Source organism: Dendropsophus ebraccatus, chromosome 13, assembly GCF_027789765.1.
Source record: "Dendropsophus ebraccatus isolate aDenEbr1 chromosome 13, aDenEbr1.pat, whole genome shotgun sequence".
NCBI lineage: Eukaryota > Metazoa > Chordata > Amphibia > Anura > Hylidae > Dendropsophus > Dendropsophus ebraccatus.
In genome coordinates, this window is record NC_091466.1 from 15,419,545 (window position 1) to 15,441,775 (window position 22,231).

Sequence of the window (22,231 nt, forward strand, 5' to 3'; positions counted from 1 at the left end):
TTAAAGGGTTGAATAAAAATGGATGTGTTTTGATCCGTTTTTTATCATGAAAGTCAATGGAAAAACACATCTAAACACAAATAAATCAATTTTTTCATCAGTTTTTCCTCCGTTTTCTGCATAAAACAGATGATAATTATGGATTGCAAAAACGCAGTGTGAACCCAGCCTAACTTTTATGATTTTATAATGGCAACTGGTACCCAAATATGATCGATTTTGCCCAGTAATGATCAGAATCTGAACATTGAAGTAAAGAACAAGAGCTTGTCCTCTTATTTACACATTATATACAGTCTTACGGACCTTTCGTACATTTCAACCATTCGTAAAGTTATGGAGTCCTCAGTAGTGTGCTGGCTGTTATCGATGTCCTTCAAGTGCAGTGTAAACATATTAACTAAGGCAGAGATTAATATGACCGGGAAGTTGACACCAACACTCGGAGGGCCTGACAACTGGAATCTATACTAAATTCTATCAGGATCTATTTAACCATTTGTTGCAGTCTATGTTTATGGGTCTGCCCAATAGTGTGACACCTAAAGGGGTCCATGTTCCCTATGGTGGCCTCCCTGCTTGAAGCTTTTACTGAACCAATGAATACAATTGTTGGAACGGCGCCGTACACGGGAACTGGGCCGCGGTTCAAAATACGGACCGCGGCACGGGCTTCCCCGATGATGGTGCATCCTCTTAAAGCACCATTATGTCGCTAACTTCATGCAAGGACTGTCCTTTGATGAACACAATGACACTCAGCCCAAACTAGGATGGTCCTTATATAAATGAAGTGATGTTACTAGCCTCATACCGGGACTGTCCTATGTCAAAGCGAATAGACCATTGGGCACAGTTAATAAGAAAGGGTTGGTGTCGTGTGGGGATGCCAGTGGTCCTTTTCTTGAACCGATGCTTGGTTCCCACTCACAGCATCGGTCTATTCCCTGGCATGAAGCACTGGAGGCTGGCGTCACAAAGGGAGGGGGTTTCATCACAGTGGGGGGCCGGCAGGCCCACCCCCAATGCTTTATGCTAGGCCGGCGCGTGGGAACTGAGTGGTGGTTCAAAAAAAAAAAAAACGTGTCGCTGGCATCCCTGTGCTGGCAACCAATCCATTCATGTAAGAAACTCAAAGCAGTGTACTTGATGGTACATTCACTTTAAGTACAGAGATGTCACTAGCCTCATACAAGGGTTGTCCTATGATGAGCACAGTGATTTCACTAGGCTCAAACTGGGACTGTCCTTATATAAATAAAGTGATGCCATTAGGCTTATGCCAGGACTGTCCTATGATGAGCACAATGAGGTTATTAGACTCAAATCAGGACTGTCTGTCCATATATAAGTAAAGGGATGTCACTACTGTGATCCCAGGACTATCCTTTTATAAGTAAAGTAATATGATAACATTCCAACCCAAGGCCAAGGGTAATTCCCAGCCACGCTCTAGAATAATACTGAGATCATACCGAGCCCTTACCGCAACCTACTTCCTAATCTGCCCCGTATTGACTTGTCAAGCATCAGTTTATGGAATAAACATGGCCGTCTTTGATGAGGGACGTGAGGTTCTTTTGTGGAGGTTTCTGGAAGATAAACTTTCCTTACTTGGATGTAATATTTGCAGGGTATGGCACTTACTATCATCTGACTGCACATAGAGATAAGTGCGGCCATTTCCTGCCTCCCTCCATGTGACTTTGAAGAGGTTCCTTTTGGCCTTGCAGTGAAACGAGTCTATTGTCGCTTCTTGTTGAGCAGTTGGGGGAATGGTGGCTGCCGTTCAACAAACATGAATGCACAAAAGACACAATTGTGTACACCAGTCAGTTCCCGCTCTGCCCCTGCTCCTAAGGAAGAAGGCAGGATGCCTTCCTAGCCGAAAAACCAGGTCATGTTTGTGGTCAAAGCAGCGTTTATTATTCATTGTCCTCAATGAGGCGTCTTATGAAAACCAATTGCAAGATCAAGACCTGTGACCATCACTCAACTTACAATCTGAGCATACCCCAATATCCTATATATCACAAGGGTCCTGGAAGCTGAGATATGAAGAGATGTTTGATGGTGTCCTCACTTTGCACTCTCCTTGTACAGTGCAATATATCACTTGCTAAGTCTGTCAGCGTAACATATCCAGGTGCAGCTACAATTCCAGCATACTCTCTATGTCCCTTGGACCTATCAGACATAACCACTATAATACTGCCTCCTATATACAAGAATATAACTACTATAATGCGGTTCAGGGAAGAAAAAGAGCGCTGCACCTCACACCTATGGCTGATACTGGTGCCCCTAGGCTAAATAAAAAACACATCAGAATTTTGTGTATGAATTGATCAAGCCATACTGCCCCATGTACCATCGTGCAGGTATCTGATACACATGGGTCCCTACACTAAGTCCACACCGTGCCAGTCAGTGGCCACCAACCCCGCAGGCGTGCACAGCCAGGGAACGGGGGCCATGGGACGGCCCTGCGACCCCCATGCCACAGGACCAGACCCAAAAACACCACACCAGAACCTGGCCAGCACCTCATCCAGACTTTTTTTATTTAGCCTAGGGGCACTAGTATCAGCTATAGGTGTGAGGTGCAGCGCTCTTTTTCTTCCCTGAACCGCATAACTACTATAATACTGCTCCTATATACAAGAATATAACTACTATAATACTGCTCCTATATACAGGAATATAACTACTTTAATACTGCTCCTATATACAAGAATATAACTACTATAATACTGCTCCTATATACAAGAATATACCTACTATAATACTGCTCCTATATACAAGAATATACCTACTATAATACTGCCTCCTATATACAAGAATATAACTACTATAATACTGTCCCCGATATACAAGAATATAACTACTATAATACTGCTCCTATATACAAGAATATAACTACTACAATACTGCTCCTATATATAAGAATATAACTACTATAATACTGCCTCCTATATACAAGAATATAACTACTATAATACTGCCTCCTATATACAAGAATATAACTACTATAATACTGTCCCCGATATACAAGAATATAACTACTATAATACTGCTCCTATATACAAGAATATAACTACTACAATACTGCTCCTATATATAAGAATATAACTACTATAATACTGCCTCCTATATACAAGAATATAACTACTATAATACTGCCTCCTATATACAAGAATATAACTACTATAATGATGAAGGGTCAAGAAACAGAGTCTCGCACTCACCGGGCTAAAGATGTAAGTGGTTTATTGTCGATACATCAGAGTCAGCGTGGCGGGGAGAGGGGAGATGGTGGAGCAGGTGTGTTCAGCAGGAGCAACAAATGTTTCACGCCAACCATGGCGCTTCGTCGGGCTAGGAACCTAGCCCGACGAAGCGCCGTGGTTGGCGTGAAACATTTGTTGCTCCTGCTGAACACACCTGCTCCGCCATCTCCCCTCTCCCCGCCACGCTGACTCTGATGTATCGACAATAAACCACTTGCATCTTTAGCCCGGTGAGTGCGAGACTCTGTTTCTTGACCCTTCATCATTCATCCCGCTTGTTTTGTCTCTGCACCGCCGCTCAGTGGTATAGATACAGCCAGTGTGTTTTGGACTCCAGCCCCGGTGTTCTCCTGTAACAGGTGTACCTTGTAGTTAGTGCCGGTCGGAACTCTCACTACGTTTGCAATAACTACTATAATACTGCTCCTATATACAAAAATATAACTACTATAATACTGCCTCCTATATACAAGAATATAACTACTATAATACTGCTCCTATATACAAGAATATAACTACTATAATGCTGCCTCCCATAAGTAAGAACACAAGCTGCTTGGACCAGGTATTACAATCGTCCCAGGAGTCTTCCAGTTACAGTTGTGCATGTAATTGTGACACCTTTTCGTGAAGTCTCACCCTTATAAATGTCATACCCGACTGACCACGTGTTGAGGTTTTGTTTTCAACCCCAAAAGGGACCTTGCAATTTTTTTTCTATTTCCATCACATCTTAAAAACAACAAACCACTTGGATGAAGTGAAGGCTTTGTGCAGCTCTGCTCTTCCTGTACGCGGTAACTTCCTGTACCAGGGTTACTTGGGGTGTTTGATGATGCAAGTACAATAGGGTGCGGCCCGACCCCCAATGGACGACAGGTCGAGACCTGGTTGTTGCTTGCTGGGATGGTGTAACTCGGTGGAATTCGGAGCACTAAACTGTGTGAAAAATTATTGGAGCTGCATTAACTTGATTTTATATGACTCCTCTTCTAAAGAAATATATGCCAAAAATATTCAAAAACATTGGCTGTTTAAAGGGGTTTTCTGATTAGAACCTACTTGTCCCTTATCCACAGGATAGGGGAGAAATAAGGGATGGTGGGAGGTCCGACCCCCATGCCCCCCAACCCTCTCCAGATTGATCCTGACTCCTTGATTTTGAATTGAGCCGCAGGTTAGCACCTTCCAGAGCCGCCAGAGAGAGATGAGTACAGCACATGCCGACCTGCGGATGTATTCAAAACAAAGGAGCCGGGGGCTGATCTGGGAAGCACGGAGGTCGCACCCCCGCGATCTCTAAAGCCCCTAAATCACCCGTAAATTGGAGCAAACGAACGCCAACCTGTCCGGGTAAGAGCAGGGGCTCTAGATCTAGATCGTTGAGCTTTCAACATGTTGAAAGACAACGATCAGCGAACCTGGTGCCTGTTAGCTGATCGTTGTCTTTTATTACAGAAGACGATTACCGTCTGTAATGGCCGATATCGTCCGAATACGGCCCATAGTCGATTAGTATAATAGGGCCTTTACTTGTCCCCTCCTCCTGTGGAAGTAGATTTTAATCGGAAAATCCCCTTCAAGTTTTTTTCTTAACTTTTATGGGGGTTTTTTCTTCCCAAACATGTATTAAATTTTTCTACTTTTTTTTATCATTTTTATTTGAACTTTCATCCTTTTTTTAAATTAAATTTAAATTTTGCTAATTTAAATATTTAATATTTTTGAATTTCAGGAAAATAAAGACTTTTCCCTCCCTGTGGGCAAGAACAGAAGCCGCACATTAACGTTTCATGAGCTGTCATTTGTGAATTGCCGTCTGATGGAGTAATCTGGGCTTGCCCCCCCCCCCTTACTTCGGAGGACTTCTTTAGATCTGACTTTGCGGGTCTCCAGCCGTTGGCCACGCAGAATTCCTACCAAGCTGGAAGTCTCAAAAATGAGCGACTTTTGGCATAAACTAGGCTGTTGTGTCGTAGAAAAGCCACAACCGGTAAGTCGAAAGGTGTCCCTGTCAGTCAAAGATTGCATATCGGGAATCAATAGAGCGGCATTATTTATGGTTGTTATATAATACTCATTTATACTATGTCAACACTTCTGGGTAACTATGGAAAATATAACCACCCATAGCATAGGGCTTGTGTATTGATTTATTAGTTTATCCTTGCTTTACCTATTTCAAATCTCACAGGGTTGTCACAGCCACGCCCCCTTTATAGACATCTACAGTAATATTAAAGGGCTTCTCCAGGACTTGCCTTCAGTAACATATAGGAATTCACAGCAGATGTTTTCATTCTCGGCTGAGGGACTGGAGGCATGAAGTGACCCCCTCTCCACATCTGCCGCCTGCAGGGAGACATTGTGATCAGACTTGCTGCTGAACACTTCAGGCGACACAACAAAATACTGCATGTGATTGATGGCTGGCGGATTATGCCGAATCTAAAAGCCACTTAATAAAATCTAAACTTCAGAGAAATATTCATTTCTGAGTCATTACGGGTAATTTTAGGCTTTAAAAAGGCCCAAACCCTCCCCCTCCCCCATCCCACCTCCCCATTATGTAAGGGGCTGGCCTTGTCTATAGAGGTGGCTCAGCTCAGGATCATGGCCATGAAATATAAAAAACTTCCTTTTGAGACCCCACGATACTAACAACATAGGGGGGCAGAGTCATTGTGTATATGTACCTACATTTACCATGGTACTACTGGTGGGGTAGCTGCCTCATTCTTCTTTTCATGTGTCTGAACCTGCATTGGGCACCCCCTTGTTACCTAACAAAAGAGGGGAACCATGCTGGGGGTCTTATTGTTCTTCTTCCACTCAAATAACAGGGGTTGTACTGACAGCTGCAACTGAGCCCATTAAGTAGTGCCATACAGAACTCATATAATACTGTTATACAGACATCACATAATACTGCCAGACAGACCTGATATGATACTGCCATACAGACCTCATATAATACTCCAATACAGACATCACATATTACTGCCGTACAGACCTAATATACTGCCGTAAGAGCATATATAACACTAACATACAGAGCTCATATAATACTGCCATACAGATCTCACATTATGCCATCACACAGGCCTCATATAATACTGACATACAGACCTCATATAAAACTGCCATACAGACCTCATATAATACTATCATATAGAGCTTATATAACACTAACATACAGAGCTCATATAATACTGCCATACAGACTTTAGATAATACTGTCATAGAGACCTCATGTAATACCATGATACAGAGCTTATATAATACGGTTATACAGACTATATATATGATACTGTCATACAGAGCTTGTATAATACTGCCATACAGACCTCTTATGATACTGTCATACATACCTCATATAGTATCATCATACAGAGCTTATATAATACTGCCATACAGACCTCACATAATACTATCATCCGGACCTCATATAATACTGCCATACAGACCTTATATATAATACTATTATATAGACCTCATATAATACTACCATACAGACCTCATATAATACTACCATACAGACCTCATATAATACTATCATACAGACCTCATATAATACTATCATACAGACCTCATGTGATACTGACATAAAAGGCTCATATTATACCCTCATACAGACCTCATATTATACCGTCATACAGACCTTATATCGTACTGCTAATAGAGCTCATGTATTGCTGCCTTGCAGAGCTCATATAATACCATTATATAGAGTGTATATAATGCAAAGTCCATATAATATCAAAGCACGTATAATACCACAATGCAATATGCCCATAATACTGCAATACAAAGCACATATAATACAGCAATGCAACATACACATAATACTGCAATACAAAGCACGTATAATACCACAATGCAATATGCCCATAATACTGCAATACAAAGCACATATAATACCGCAATGCAACATACACATAATACTGCAATACAAAGCACTTATAATACCACAATGCAACATACACATAATACTGCAATACAAAGCACTTATAATACCACAATGCAACATACACATAATACTGCAATACAAAGCACTTATAATACCACAATGCAACATACACATAATACTGCAATACAAAGCACTTATAATACCGCAATGCAACATACACATAATACTGCAATACAAAGCACTTATAATACCACAATGCAACATACACATAATACTGCAATACAAAGCACATATAATACCGCAATGCAACATACACATAATACTGCAATACAAAGCACTTATAATACCGCAATGCAACATACACATAATACTGCAATACAAAGCACATATAATACCGCAATGCAACATACACATAATACTGCAATACAAAGCACATATAATACCGCAATGCAACATACACATAATACTGCAATACAAAGCACTTATAATACCACAATGCAACATACACATAATATTGCAATACAAAGCACTTATAAAACTGCAATCTAGTGCTTATACTCCCGGCCTAACCATCAGAAGTGAACAGATTAATAATTGACGGACTGTTTGGCTCACATAAGGAATGTCTTGAGTCGTCCACATTCCCACCAGACCTCCTGGTATTCCTCCTCCTCCTCCTCCTCCTCCTCCTCCTCTTCTCCCTCCTCTCCCACTGTGAAAACATCAGTCCTTTCCTCTGTGCCAGTAAATCTCACCATCTCACTGCCAGGGGGCATTGCCAGTGATTGGGGTCATGTCACGGTCACCGGGGGCTAGCGGCACACAATGTTATGTGTTTAATGAAAAATTTGCAGCAGGTTACAAACTTGGCAAACCCTACCTTGTTATGGGCGAATTAAAGGGCCAGGATAACACTATGTTAAGAGTGAAAACCCCCTTTAAATGCCTTTGAAGGAGATGTGTCACCTAGATTTTCTTTCACTGATTGGAGTCAGATACTAAAACATGGTCTTTCATTCTAATCTGTTTCTATTTTCTGACTGTAATTTTTTTTTTATTTCACTCTTTGTACATTTTTATGGGGGCAGCCATCTTGCCTGGGCTGTTTTTAACAGCATTTACTGACATGCTTTACAGCAAGACTCATGGACATAGATGACAATAGATAGACTCTGTCCCCTTGTGATGAATGTGAAACATTACTGAGCGTGCTCTGTGACCTGTGAAGAGGTCATTCCACAGGAAGCTGCTATTGTCTCCTGTACCGGTGTAGATGCTGTACAGATCACTTTACAGCAGCCTCCTCTTATCAGTACAGGCAAAACAGGAAGTCTCAGCTTAGTTTTAGCCCCAAGTGGTGAGAATAAAAACTGCAAGTTCTCAGGATTATTTTACAATATAGAGAGAAAAAATTAAAATTAGAAAAAGTCTCTGAAAAAAAACATGAAACATGTAAGGTGGAGCCTCCCTTTAATTGTACATATATTGTATGTTTGCTGGAGTTTAGGGGAAGTAGTCACCACTTTATTTCTGCCTGAACCTCAAGTCATTCGGGAGGTTGCCTACAGCTTCTCCTCACCCCACTAGCGATGATTGACAGGTCTCTGTGTGTCTGAGTAGATAGATGTCCACCAATCAAGGCAGATGGGGCGTAGAAAAGCCAGCAAGGACCACCCTGATGACTGATGGTTCGGGCAGCATTAAAGGGGTGCTCCGGCGAAAACATTTTTCTTCCAAATAAACTGGGGCCAGAAAGTTATATAGATTTGTAATTTGTAAATCTCACGTCTTCCAGTATTTATCAGCTGCTGTATGTTCTGCAGGAAGTGGTGTGTTCTTTTCAGTCTGACACAGTGCTCTCTGCTGCCACCAGAGCCGGAGAGGTTTTCTATGGGGATTTGCAATTGCAAGGACAGAGATGGCAGCAGAGAGCACAGTGTCAGACTGGAAAGAACACACCACTTCCTGCAGGACATACAGCAGCTGATAAATACTGGATATTTTTAAATAGAAGTAAATTACATATCTATATAACTTTCTGACACCAGTTGTTTTGAAAGAAGGATAATTTCAGGGGAGTTCACCCTAAAGTGATAGCAGGTTCTATTTCAGAGATGAATAGGGGCGGAGCCGTGACAACCTCTTATTCATACTATACTATAAAATATACTGCTAGGTAGGAAGGCTGGGTGATTTCTTTGGTACTGTACAGGATATATATATATATATATATATATATATATATATATATATATATATATATATATACACCATACCTTCAAGGATGTTCTTGAGAAACACTTTTCTTCAGTGTTCAGATACAGGAAACAGAATGTGGTGAAAACAGGAAGCCCCATCCCCAGCCAGGCCGTACCCCCACCACCTTCACAGCACGCAGAGTATTTCAGGCCTCACTACAAGGGCACATTATCAGTACTAAGTAATATTTACTCCTCTTGTTCACGGCGGCCATGTTGTTTTGCAGACAGTGTTTGGCTGATACAGTATCAGTGTTGGCCAGGCATTAACTATTAACCCATGTCCTGTATACTATCAGCTGGGTACACGTGTGTCTGTGTGCGCTGCGCCTGTCCACGTGTCTGCACCATGTGGTGTCACAGATAGCACGCATGTACTCAGCTAAGAAGGCTGTATCACACAAGATAGGCTTAGATACACAGGCTCCGTAATACAATATCATTCAAGATAGGCTTAGATACACAAGCTGTGCAGCACATTGTCATACAAAATAGGCTTAGATACACTGCTCACCATATAGTATCACACATGGTTTAGATCAGGGATGGGGAACCTTCGGCCTTCCAGCTGTTGCAAAACTACAATTCCCATCATGCTTGGACAGCCGAAGCTTTAGCTTCGGCTGTCCAGGCATGATGGGAATTGTAGTTTTGCAACAGCTGGAGGGCCGAAGGTTCCCCATGCCTGGTTTAGTTACTCCAGATTAGCAGACATAATTGTACATCACAGGATAAGATACATGGTTTTCTTTCAAATAAACTGGTTTCAGAAAGTTATATAGATTTGTAATTTACTTCTATTTAAAAAAAATCCAGTCTTCCAGTACTTATCAGCTGCTGTATGTCCTGCAGGAAGTGGTCTATTCTCTCCAGTCTGACACAGTGCTCTCTGCTGCCACCTCTGTCCATGTCAGGAACTGTCCAGAGCAGTAGAAGAGCCCCAAAGAAAACAGTTCCTGACATGGACAGAGGAGGCAGCAGAGAGCACTGTGTCAGACTGGAAAGAATATCCCACTTCCTGCAGGGCATACACAGCAGATGATAAGTACTGGAAGACTGGAGATGTTGAAATAGAAGTAAATTACAAATTGATATAACTTTCTGAAACAAGTTAATTTGAAAGAAAAAGATTTTTGCCAGAGTACCCCTTTAAAGGCAGCACCACAAATGACTGGCTATGGCAGTACAACTGACGCAGGCTTAGGGAGAGATTTATCTGACAGATTTTTGAAGCCAAAGCCAGGAATGGATTTGAAAAGAGGAGAATCTCAGTCTTTCCCCTATGACCTGTTCTCTGTTTATAGTCTGTTCCTGGCTTTGGCTTCAGAAATCTGTCAGATAAATCTCTCTGTGTAAAGGCCCCCTTAGATTCATTGATCAGCAACAAGTATCAGAAATTAGAGGATTAGATACACTGGATCTGCAGCATGGTATCACACAGGGTTGGGTTAGATACACTGTTTGCCAAACAGTATCAAACCTGACGGATAAATAGACCAGTTCAACAGACAGTGTCACACAATATAATCATAGATAGAGAAGCGGAGTAGTCGGTATCACACATGATAGGTTTAGATACAACTCAGCAGACAGTATCACACATCATAGGCTTAGATAGATCAGCTCAGCAGACAGTATCACACATGATAGGCTTAGATACGTTAGACCATCAGACAGTATCACATATGAAAAGCTAGGAGTAGCGGGTTTATTGCATGGTATCACACATGATAGGCTTAGATACACCTTAGATTACCTTATAATCTAATTCCCATGCAGTCATCTAACCGTGTGCTTTGTTTGATGCAGAAGAAGAAGAGGAGGAGAATTGATCGCTCCATGATAGGAGAACCAATGAACTTTGTGCATCTGACACATATCGGGTCCGGAGACATGGCGGCGGGGGATGGGCTTCCTATGGTAGGTGCTTTCTTATAGGTCCTGGTCACATGAGCCGGTGATGGGGCAGCCACTATACCGCTATACTGCTGCTATGTAATACTACAGAGTATTACAGACTAGAAAGAAACAATCCAGACAGAGACTAGTTATATATAAGGTACCTGACCACCACATTGTATAATTTGTGGACGTCTTGTTTTACAGGCGGGTCCTATGCAAGAACAAATGAGGTCAAAGGGTAGCCGCGATAGACAATGGAATAACTCCAGGATTTTGTAGCTGTATACACTGTAAGACACCGCTGTATGCAAAACGTTACATTAATGTCAATGAACTAGCAGCATAGGAGCAGTATTATGGTAGTTATATTATTGGATATAGTATTATGGTAGTTATATTCTTGGATATAGTATTATAGTAGTTATATTCTTGTATGTGGGGAGCAGTATTATAGTAGTTATATTCCTGTATATAGTAGTTATATTCCTGTATATAGGGAGCAGTATTATAGTAGTTATATTCCTGTATATAGGAGCAGTATTATAGTAGTTATATTCTAGTATATAGGAGCAGTATTATAGTAGTTATATTCCTGTATATAGGAGCAGTATTATAGTAGTTATATTCTTGTATATAGGAGCAGTATTATAGTAGTTATATTCTTGTATATAGGAGCAGTATTATAGTAGGTATATTCTAGTATATAAGAGCAGTATTATAGCAGTTATATTCTTGTATATAGGAGCAGTATTATAGTAGTTATATTCTTGTATATAGGAGCAGTATTATAGTAGTTATATTCCTGTATATAGGAGCAGTATTATAGTAGTTATATTCTTGTATATACTAGGCAGTATTATAGTACTTATATTCTTGTATATACTAGGCAGTATTATAGTACTTATATTCCTGTATATAGGAGCAGTATTATAGTAGTTATATTCCTGTATATAGGAGCAGTATTATAGTAGTTATATTCTTGCATATAGGAGCAGTATTATAGTAGTTATATTCCTGTATATAGGAGCAGTATTATAGTAGTTATATTCTTGCATATAGGAGCAGTATTATAGTAGTTATATTCTTGTATATAGGAGCAGTATTATAGTAGTTATATTCCTGTATATAGGAGCAGTATTATATTAGTTATATTCCTGTATATAGGAGCAGTATTATAGTAGTTTTATTCTTGTAAATAGGAGCAGTATTATAGGAGTTATATTCTTGTAAATAGGAGCAGTATTATAGTAGTTATATTCCTGTATATAGGAGCAGTATTATAGTAGTTATATTCTTGTATATAGGAGGCAGTATTATAGTAGTTATATTCCTGTATATAGGAGCAGTATTATAGTAGTTATATTCTTGTATATAGGAGCAGTATTATAGTTATATTCTTGTATATAGGAGCAGTATTATAGTAGTTATATTCCTGTATATAGGAGCAGTATTATAGTAGTTATATTCTTGTATATAGGATCAGTATTATAGTAGTTATATTCTTGTAAATAGGAGCAGTATTATAGTAGTTATATTCTTGTATATAGGAGCAGTATTATAGTAGTTATATTCTTGTGTATAGGAGCAGTATTATAGTAGTTATATTCCTGTATATAGGAGCAGTATTCTAATAGTTATATTCTTGTATATAGGAGCAGTATTATATTAGTTATATTCTTGTATATAGGAGCAGTATTATAGTAGTTATATTCTTGTATATAGGAGTAGTAGTATAGTAGTTATATTCTTGTATATATAGGGGCAGTATTAAAGCAGTTATATTCGTTTAGGCATTATTACAGTGGAGGCAGTCTTGTCCATAGGAGGCAATATTATTCAGTACTTAGCAGGTCATAAGAAGTCCATTACCCGGTAGGAGACAGCACTGAGCTCTGTATAACACTCCTTCCAGATTATTAGAGCAGACATTTAGCAGTGTTCCCCTGGTGCTGCCGCTCTGTACAGATACATAACATCTTTATATATTATTAGCTGTTTGTTCTCTTTGAATATTAATACATAGTTTCTGCTCAAATTGCAGAGAATTACTAATTTGATTTGGTTTGTATCTGTAATTGACTTAGATTAAATACCTTGCAATTAGCAAACCCTTAATACTTCTAAATGGATTAACATTCCAGTTCTGAAGAACACGGGGGCGTGCGTTCACCGCCAGCTCAGATGCATTGTTTCTTGTGCTGCAGCGCCTTCATCTGGAACATCTGTGACATTTACATTGAGGATACAATGTCATCTCATCATTTATTATTACTGCGAAGCTGAATCAGATGTAACAGTTACAGATGACACCATTTTATAAGGCAATCAGGCATAGCGACAAACATTTAAAGATATTCAATCTTTTGTTCTTAATGAATTAATTTAAAGGGATACTCCGGAAAGTTATACAGATTTGTAAATAACTTCTATTTAAAAATCTCAAGAGTTCCAGTACTTATCAGCTGCTGTATGTCCTGCAGGAAGTGGTGTATTATTTCCAGTCAATCACAGTGCTCTCTGCCGCCACCTCTGTCTGTAATAGGAACTGTCCATAGTAAGAAATCCCCATAGAAAAGCTGTGCTACTCTGGACAGTTCCTGACATGGACAGAGATGGCAGCAGAGAGCAGTGTATCAGACTGGAAAGAATCCACCACTTCCTGCAGGAAATACAGCAGCTGATAAGTACTGGAAGATTTGAGATTTTTAAATAGAAGTAATTTACAAATCTGTATAATTTTCCAACAACAGTTGATTTGGAAACCTTTATTCTCCCTCCATTGTTCCCCTTTAAAGCGACTCTGTACCCAAAATCTGACCCCCCCCCCCCCCCCCAAACCGCTTGTACCTTCGGATAGCTGCTTTTGATCCAACATCCGTCCTGCGGTCCGTTTGGCAGGTGATGCCGTTATTGTCCTAAAAAACAACTTTTAAACTTGCAGCCCTGTGCCAAACTGGAGTATCTGTGCCCTAACTTTGCACCACCCCTCCGTCCCTCCTCCCCACCCTCTTCATTCATCATTAGGAATGCCACTGGAACATTTTCTTCATGCTGAACATTGCACGGGTGATTAACGATCCAGCCCATGTTCCGGGCTGACACAGGTGGGGAATAGGAGGCAATCTGCCTGGAGCATTCCTAATGATGAAGAGGGTGGGGAGGAGGGACGGAGGGGTGGTGCAAAGTTAGGGCACAGAAACTCCCATTTGGCACAGGCTTCAAGTTTAAAAGTAGTTTTTTAGGACAATAGCTGCATCACCTGCTGAACGGACCCCAGGACAGATCTTGGATTAAAAGCAGCTATCTGAAGGTACAAGCGGTTTGGGGGGGGGGGACAGATTGTGGGTACAGAGTCACTTTAAAAGGGATTTTCATCATCAAATCTACAAGATATGGGATAACTAGCTCATACAGGGGGTGTACAGCTGCTTGGACCCTCACCAATCACTAGGTTTTTTTTTTAAATCCTGGACAGACCCCCCCCCCCCCTCTAACCATCTAAATATTCCTTATCCTGTGGACAGTGGTTAACCTTTTATGATAGTATCCCTTTAAGAAACCAAACTATTCAAAGCAATATATAATAATCCTCTAATAAAAAAAAAAATCTAATTTTCTTTTTTCCATTTTTCTTATTTCAGGGATCAAGCACATTTAAGAAGCCTTCATGAGAAGCGGGAACAAAGCACAAGGCTGCAATCACTGGATAAGTTATTCAACCTTCCAAACAAAATGAGTTTTGTTTTTTTTTTCTTCCTGAAAACATTTTTTGGAGAACTGATAAAAAAAAATATCTGAAGAATGTGCAATATTTTTCTAGAATATTATAAATTTATGATAGCTTTTTCATTTTTGAGGAAATTCCTTCTGTATGAGTTATGCCATGGATTATCGCTTTTATGGTTTTTTTGGAATGATTGAAGTGATGCCAGATTGTGAAATTGAGAGCACTTCCTAGATATATTGTACAATCAAACTACGTTTCTCCACGACTTGACATTCCAACATTCTTCACACCTGAAAAAAAAAATTTTTTTTAAATTCTGGCTATCCCCATTCTTTTAGACTTGTCATCATATAGGATCCTGCTTACATAGTATTTTATATAAATCAGCCTCTTAGGAGCTAAGAATGTGTTTTTATTTTATTACCGTGATTAACTTGAACAAAAAAAAACACAAAAATTTTAATTTTTTTTTAAATATATATATATAATTATTGTGCAAAGCACAAGTTATAAACTCTGTACAAATGGCTTTGTATATTTTTTATAACATATCAGCTATGACATTAGGTTGCTGATATGTGTCATAGAGGATTTGTCCACACTGCCGAAAAAAACTACAAGGAAAATACAATGATTAAAATGCAACAATCCCAAATACAGGCCAATCTACTACCTCTACCACCAGACCGCGGTGCGAGAAGCTGACACTCTACTGACGGACTAGTGAACGCTACTCTAGTAACTGGAGTCTCTTCCCTCACCGTAGACCCACTCAAGATTCTATATAGTAAAAACACCTCGTAAGAACTAACTCCACCTAAACTTTTTTTTTTTTTCAATTTAAAATTTTTTATTTTAATGTTAAAGCTTTTTAGTATTAACTAAAATTTAAAAAAAAAAAAAAAAAATGTTTAAAATATATAAATAGCTTGATGAAGACTCTAATGAAGGCTCAATATGTAAGAATAAGGTTTGGATAGTTTATTTTAAAAACGAGATGAAATGCGTTGGACAACTAAAGAGGTTGTCTGGGACTATTAAAGTTGTTTTGCTGTTGCCCTAAAGTTAAAGGGGTACTCCAGGGAAAAAAAGTTTTAAAATAAACTGGTGTCAGTAATTTACTTCTGTTAAAGAAAAAAAAGTCTTCCAGTATTCATTAGCTGCTGTATGCCTTGCAGGAAGTGGTGTATTCTTTTCAGTCTGCTCCCACCTCTGTCCATGTCAGGAACTGTCTAGAGCAGGAGAGGTTTTCTATGAGGATTTTCTACTGCTCTGGACAGTTCCTGTCACAGACAAAGGTGGCAGCGGAGAGCATTGTGTCAGACTGAAATGAATACACCACCTCCTGCAGGACATACAGCATCTGCCGTCGCTCTGTGTAATAGGAGCGGCAGCAGCAGACCGCCACTTTCTCCTATGAGCTGCGCGGACAATCTGACAATCGCCCGGGCAGCCCCCCCGGCATTTACCTGCACCTCCTCGCTCACTGTCGGCGTGTGTAATAGCGCCGGCAGTGGGCAAGGTAATGAGGAGAAAGCGAGCGCTCTCCACATCGCCCTGTGTAATAGGGGCTTTAGTCTATATGCCGGACAGCCAGCCCCCTTCATACCCATCACCAGCACAGGGAGGGGAAGGGAACTCTGCCCATTGTGGAACATATGGAGGCGGCGGTGTTGGGACCTTGAGATGTTGTCTGGGATCAGGACATGCCAAAAATTCTGAATGAAAGCACATTATTAAGTTTTATTAAATCCATTTGGGAACCATGGGGGAGATTTATCAAAGATGGTGTAAAGTGAGACTGGCTCAGTTGCCCCTAGCAACCAATCAGAATTCACCTTTCATTTTCCAAAGAGTCTGTGAGGAATGAAAGGTGGAATCTGATTGGTTGCTAGGGGCAACTGAGCCAGTTTCACTTTACACCATGTTTGACAAATCTCCCCCTATGACTATATATATGTCTCCATACAACCTCTTTGAGATTCCGTATTGCACTTTCCTCAATCACCTATCCACACCTTGCTCTTCTAACCTGTTGTCCTGAAGGAGTCATTCCCAATTTTAAATATCTATATAAATAAAATCCGTTTTTATAGGTTTTATTATTTTTTTCTAAAAAACCCCCCTCTCGCTTAGCTTTCGTTTTGTTTCCTGGCCTCTATGTAAAAGCCTGCCACTCCATCTATCCACTTCAGTATTTCTACAATGACAGCGAGATAATTGCCGCAGCCATATAATATACGGAAAAAAAGCAACGGGAGACAATAAGACGCCACCCCTTGTAATGTCTGTTTTTGGATGTCACTTCGAGGGATCTCTTAGATCTTCTGTAATGTTCTTAGCTTTTCTACAGACATCATAGACTCTTAGTGTGCAGCTGGTCTGTTATAATGTGATTATGACCGGAATAGCAGGACTGTTCCGGGAGCTTGGATACAGCTTTTTTTTTTCCCGTAGATAAATCCTGAGTCGCTCTATTTAATCAGATCTATGAACCAATCCCGATATCGATTCATTTGTCATTGTGTAGAGAGCTGTTGTTCCTAGTTCTGCTGTAAATGAGATCTGTCTGTCACAATAAATGCAATTCTGTTCTATAATGTGTTTGTGTGGTTGAAAAAAAAAATATGAACTTGGTGACGGAGATAAACAGAACAAAGTTGCAGTATGCCGCAAGATTTCACTATCGTTAGTATTAGGCTATGTTCACACTGCGTATGAGACTGGCCGTTCCATGACCTGGCCGGGTCACGGAACGGCCGGTCTCTGAAAAGATCATCCCGGCCGGTACTGCGGTACATGCGGACGCATCCGTGCGTGCCCGCATCAGAACCCTCATAGCACACAATGAAGCAAACGGCCGGAGCTGCTCGCTTCATTGTGTGAACCGACAGGTCTTTCTGCGGCCACAATTCACTGAATTGCGGCCACAGAAAACTGACATGTCAGTTCTTTGTGGCGCCGCATGGGATCCCGGCCGGAGCATATACTAAGTGTATCCGCTCCGGCCGGGATTCCATAGAAGAATAGGCAGTTTTCAACACCGTACAAAGTACGGCCGTTGTTGCGGATGGCAACAACGGCCGTACTTTTACGTAGTGTGAACATAGCCTTACCCTATAAAAAAGGCTTTCAGAGGCCACTTCTGGGTAGTGTACATCTTAGGAGATAGCATTGACTGCTAGTCGAGGCTCTATGATGTACTCATTTTGGGCACTTGACAGACTTTAAGAGGGGACCTGATTGTCGTGTCAACGTATGCCCGCCATCTAGGCCAGGCCGCTGTGACGGAGCTGTTAGGAGTGGTGATTATTAGGGATGATCGAACAGCGTGAATTTTCAGGTTCGTTCGAACTTGAACCATTGGCTTTTCATTTAAAATCGATTCCTGCTGTTCGACCATCTCTAGTGGTTATATGAGGACACACAGTGATCAGGCCCTGGACGGCACAGACAGACGACCAGTAGAAAGAATTGGCTGATCTAGTTTCCTTGTCCAGCATCCAGGTATAGGCAGCCACTTCATTACATCTCCTGTCTCTGCCTGGACCATCTGCAGACTCTTAGCAGGAGGAAACTTTGTGTCATGGCGCCCATTACATATCCTGTGATTGACAACCAGCCACTGTTAGGGCCCCAGTACATGGAGCGATAACCGGATGAGGCCGATTCAGCTGATTATCGCTCCGTGCAATAGATACAACAATCAGCCAATGAAACGATTGTCGACTTTTAGGTCCATACCTTAAATCATCGGCCAACGACACCTAACCACATGTATTACACGTAGTGATGAGCGGCCGACGGCTAAGGATTGAATTAACTGTTCATACATTACCTGTCCACGCTCCCGGTCTTCTCCTGCCCTCTGCTCACTTCCCAGCACCACGGCTGTAGCTTCTCTAAACTGACAGGCCGCTCAGCCAATCACTGGCCGGGACCACCGCGGCAGGAGGAGACCGGGAGAGTGGAGAGGTAATGTATGAACAGTTTAGGGCAAGGGCTGCACAGACATCACTAACGTTATACATACAGCCCTTGCTAAATGATAATCGAGCCGTGTAATGCTGCGTTTACACGAAACAATTATCGTTAGAATTTTCACGATAACTATCACATTTGAGCGATAATAGGTTCGTGTAAACACAGTGAACGATCAAGCGACGAGCCATAAATCGGTCATCGTGATCTTTCAACAAGTTCTCAAATGGTCGTTGGTCGTTCACGGAAAATGCGCAGATCGCTTCATCTAAAAAGTCTTTCACCGACCCACCCCATGTATGAGATAGGCTTAAGTGATCTCAAAATGATTGCAATAACGATTTTTTCAAACGATATTTTGTTCCGTCTAAACACTGATCGTTATAAAAAAGACATTGTTACTTCAAAATCGTTAATCGCTCGATTGGGTGAATTATCGTTACGTGTAAACGCACTATGACTGGCTCAGTTGTATCAGCGCCAATCTAGCACTCGTTTATGTTATTGATCAGACCACCATTGGCCCCTGTAATAGGACAGTCAGTGACCCTATTAGTGATATGAGGGACACTAGTGCAGGACATGGCCTCCAGCTGCAGGAGAATGGTCACCCACAACACAAGGGTTTCCCAGAATGCAAATCTTTCCTGCAGATTCTCTAGTGTGTCATATGAAATACAAATTGATGCTTCCTTCTCCTCTTTCAGGGTGGGTTCACACTACGTAATTCTCGTAGATAAACTCGCGCGCCTTTTCGCAGGCTCCATAGACACCATTTTATGGGCCGGCTGATTCCACATTCCGCTGAAAGAACTGACATGTCGATTCTTTCGGCGGAATGCGGAATCAGCCGGCCCATAGAACGGTGTCTATGGAGCTGGTAGAAAGGCATGCGTCCCTGAGCGCGTACAGCCGGCAGAATTCCACTGAGTTTATCCTCGAGAATTCCTCAATGTGAACCCACCCTTAAGCTGGGTTCACACTATGTATATTTCAGGCAGTATTTGGTCCTCATGTCAGGTCCTCATAGCAACCAAAACCAGGAGTGGATTGAAAACACAGAAAGGATCTGTTCACACAATGTTGAAATTGAGTGGATGGCCGCCATATAACAGTAAATAACGGCCATTATTTCAATACCACAGCCGTTGTTTTAAAATAACAGCAAATATTTGCCATTAAATGATGGCCATCCACTCAATTACAACATTATGTGAGCCTTTCTGTGTTTATAATCCACTCCTGGTTTTGGTTGCTATACAGCCTCACAAATACAGCCTCAAATATACATAGTGTGAACCCAGCCTTAATGTGTAAGAACTGACGGAAAGACAAAGCTGGAGGAATCTGCCAATAGGAGACATGCTGAAGCTGCATCTCATAGGAATACAGTGAGACTATATGTAATTGAGTGTGTTGATGGGGGGGGGGGGGACACAAAAGCTCTGTCACTGAAATATCAATAGCTCCACTTTAACAGGACTTAGAGCAGAGTCATCATGGAAATTTGGGCTGTTAGAAGAACCATATTAGAAAGGGATATCAAGTTGACAGACAACCCATAAATGACACATTAAAGGGGTTATCCAGCAAAAAATCTTTTTCAGAAAGTTAGATAGATTTGTAATGTACTTCTATTAAAAAAATCTTCAGTCTTCCAGTACTTATTAGGTGCTGTATGTCCTGCATGAAGTGATGTATATTTTTTCAGTCTGACACAGTGCTCTTTGCTGCCACCTCTGTCCATGTCAGGAACTGTCCAGAGAAGCAAAGCTTTTCTATGTGGATTTGTTCCTTCTCTGGACAGTTCTTGTGTCGGTCACAGATGTCAGCAGAGAGCACAGTGTCAGACTGGAAAGAATACACCACTTCCTGCAGGACATACAGCAGCTGATAAGTACTGGAAGACTACTGATTTATTTTTTTAATAGAAGTAGATTACAAATCTATATAATTTTCTGAAACCAGTTGATTTGAAGAAAAAAAAAGATTTTTGCTGGACAACCCCTTTATTTAATGTAGCTATAAGTGCCCCTACATTGTTCTAGAATACCCTATGCTGACCTGATAATTCTCCCTCTATACACACACATAGGTCGAGACCTGTTTTTCAAGCCCTGAAAGGTGGGGAGCAACGGTGAGTGTGACCGCAAACCCAATTTCCAAGTCATCTTTAAAACTATCATTTATCTGAATTGCAGTGAGGGCGCCCATGTCTTTTTTAATGTTGCGCATTGTTTGGGTAGCACAAAATTACTGACAAATAAATAAATCTAAAAATAATAAATAAATCTTTAATCTGATCTGTTTAAGCCACCAGGTGGCGCAATGCACATGTCACTGTGCGCCCTCTAGTGGCGGGATTCTCTTTTCCTGTACATACACCATCCATTTGCACAATAAAATCAGCATATAAAACAAAGTTTATTAACATCAGCAAATTTAAATAGAAAATGTGAAACGTACAGTCAAAATGTGTAAAACATTAACAGAAACCTGTAATATATACACGTATATACTATACACACCCACTATAAAAGTACGCCAAGTAGGGCGGAGAGAGCGCTGCAAGAACAGGTAGACTCACAATTAGAGATGTACAAATGGAGGAACCCAACTTTTTACTTTTTTTATTTGTTACATCTTCATTTGGGCATCTCTAAATCCATAATTCATCTGTATTGTCTGTACTGCCCTTAGTGGCAATGTCATAGAATAGAAAAAAAAATAAAATAAGAGCAAAAAATGTATTATTTAATTAGTTTAATGTCATTGTTTTATTTATTTTTTAACTGGAAACCAACAGCAAGGAGGCCTGATTGCTCTTGATGGAAACATGTTTTATAGGTTATCAAGCCTGGCCACCAGGGGGCAGTGCACTCAGATTAGTAGTGTGGAAAGGCCTATTCACAGCAGGACACCTAACACATCCATCTGTCAGCAGCAGCTTGCAATAAAGTGAAAACAGGTCATGACTATGTAACTAAAAAAAAACTGAATTGTACATCTACTGACTATAGAGACATTCATCAAAGGTGGAGCCTCCCTTTAAGGAAGTAAACAGGACTTTTATACTGTGACCATATCATAACCAAATGCGTACATGTAACTTATTAACAGTCTATACTAAATAACAGATAGGACTAGTGTGTTAAATGGAAGG

General features: G+C 40.7%; 1 protein-coding gene across 1 annotated transcript in view; it reads left to right on the forward strand.

Annotated features, from left to right (window-relative positions):
- The window catches only part of CDC42SE1 (CDC42 small effector 1), a 36,019-nt gene extending 19,088 nt beyond the window's left edge, over window positions 1–16,931 (forward strand). The window contains exons 2-5 of the mRNA XM_069950489.1: window positions 5,026–5,283; window positions 11,268–11,378; window positions 11,565–11,650; window positions 15,002–16,931. Coding sequence (XP_069806590.1) covers window positions 5,230–5,283; window positions 11,268–11,378; window positions 11,565–11,639 — 240 coding nt within the window. The 5' untranslated portion in view covers window positions 5,026–5,229 and the 3' untranslated portion in view covers window positions 11,640–11,650; window positions 15,002–16,931. The remainder of the gene's footprint in view (window positions 1–5,025; window positions 5,284–11,267; window positions 11,379–11,564; window positions 11,651–15,001) is intronic.
- The last annotated feature ends 5,300 nt before the right edge of the window (window positions 16,932–22,231 follow it).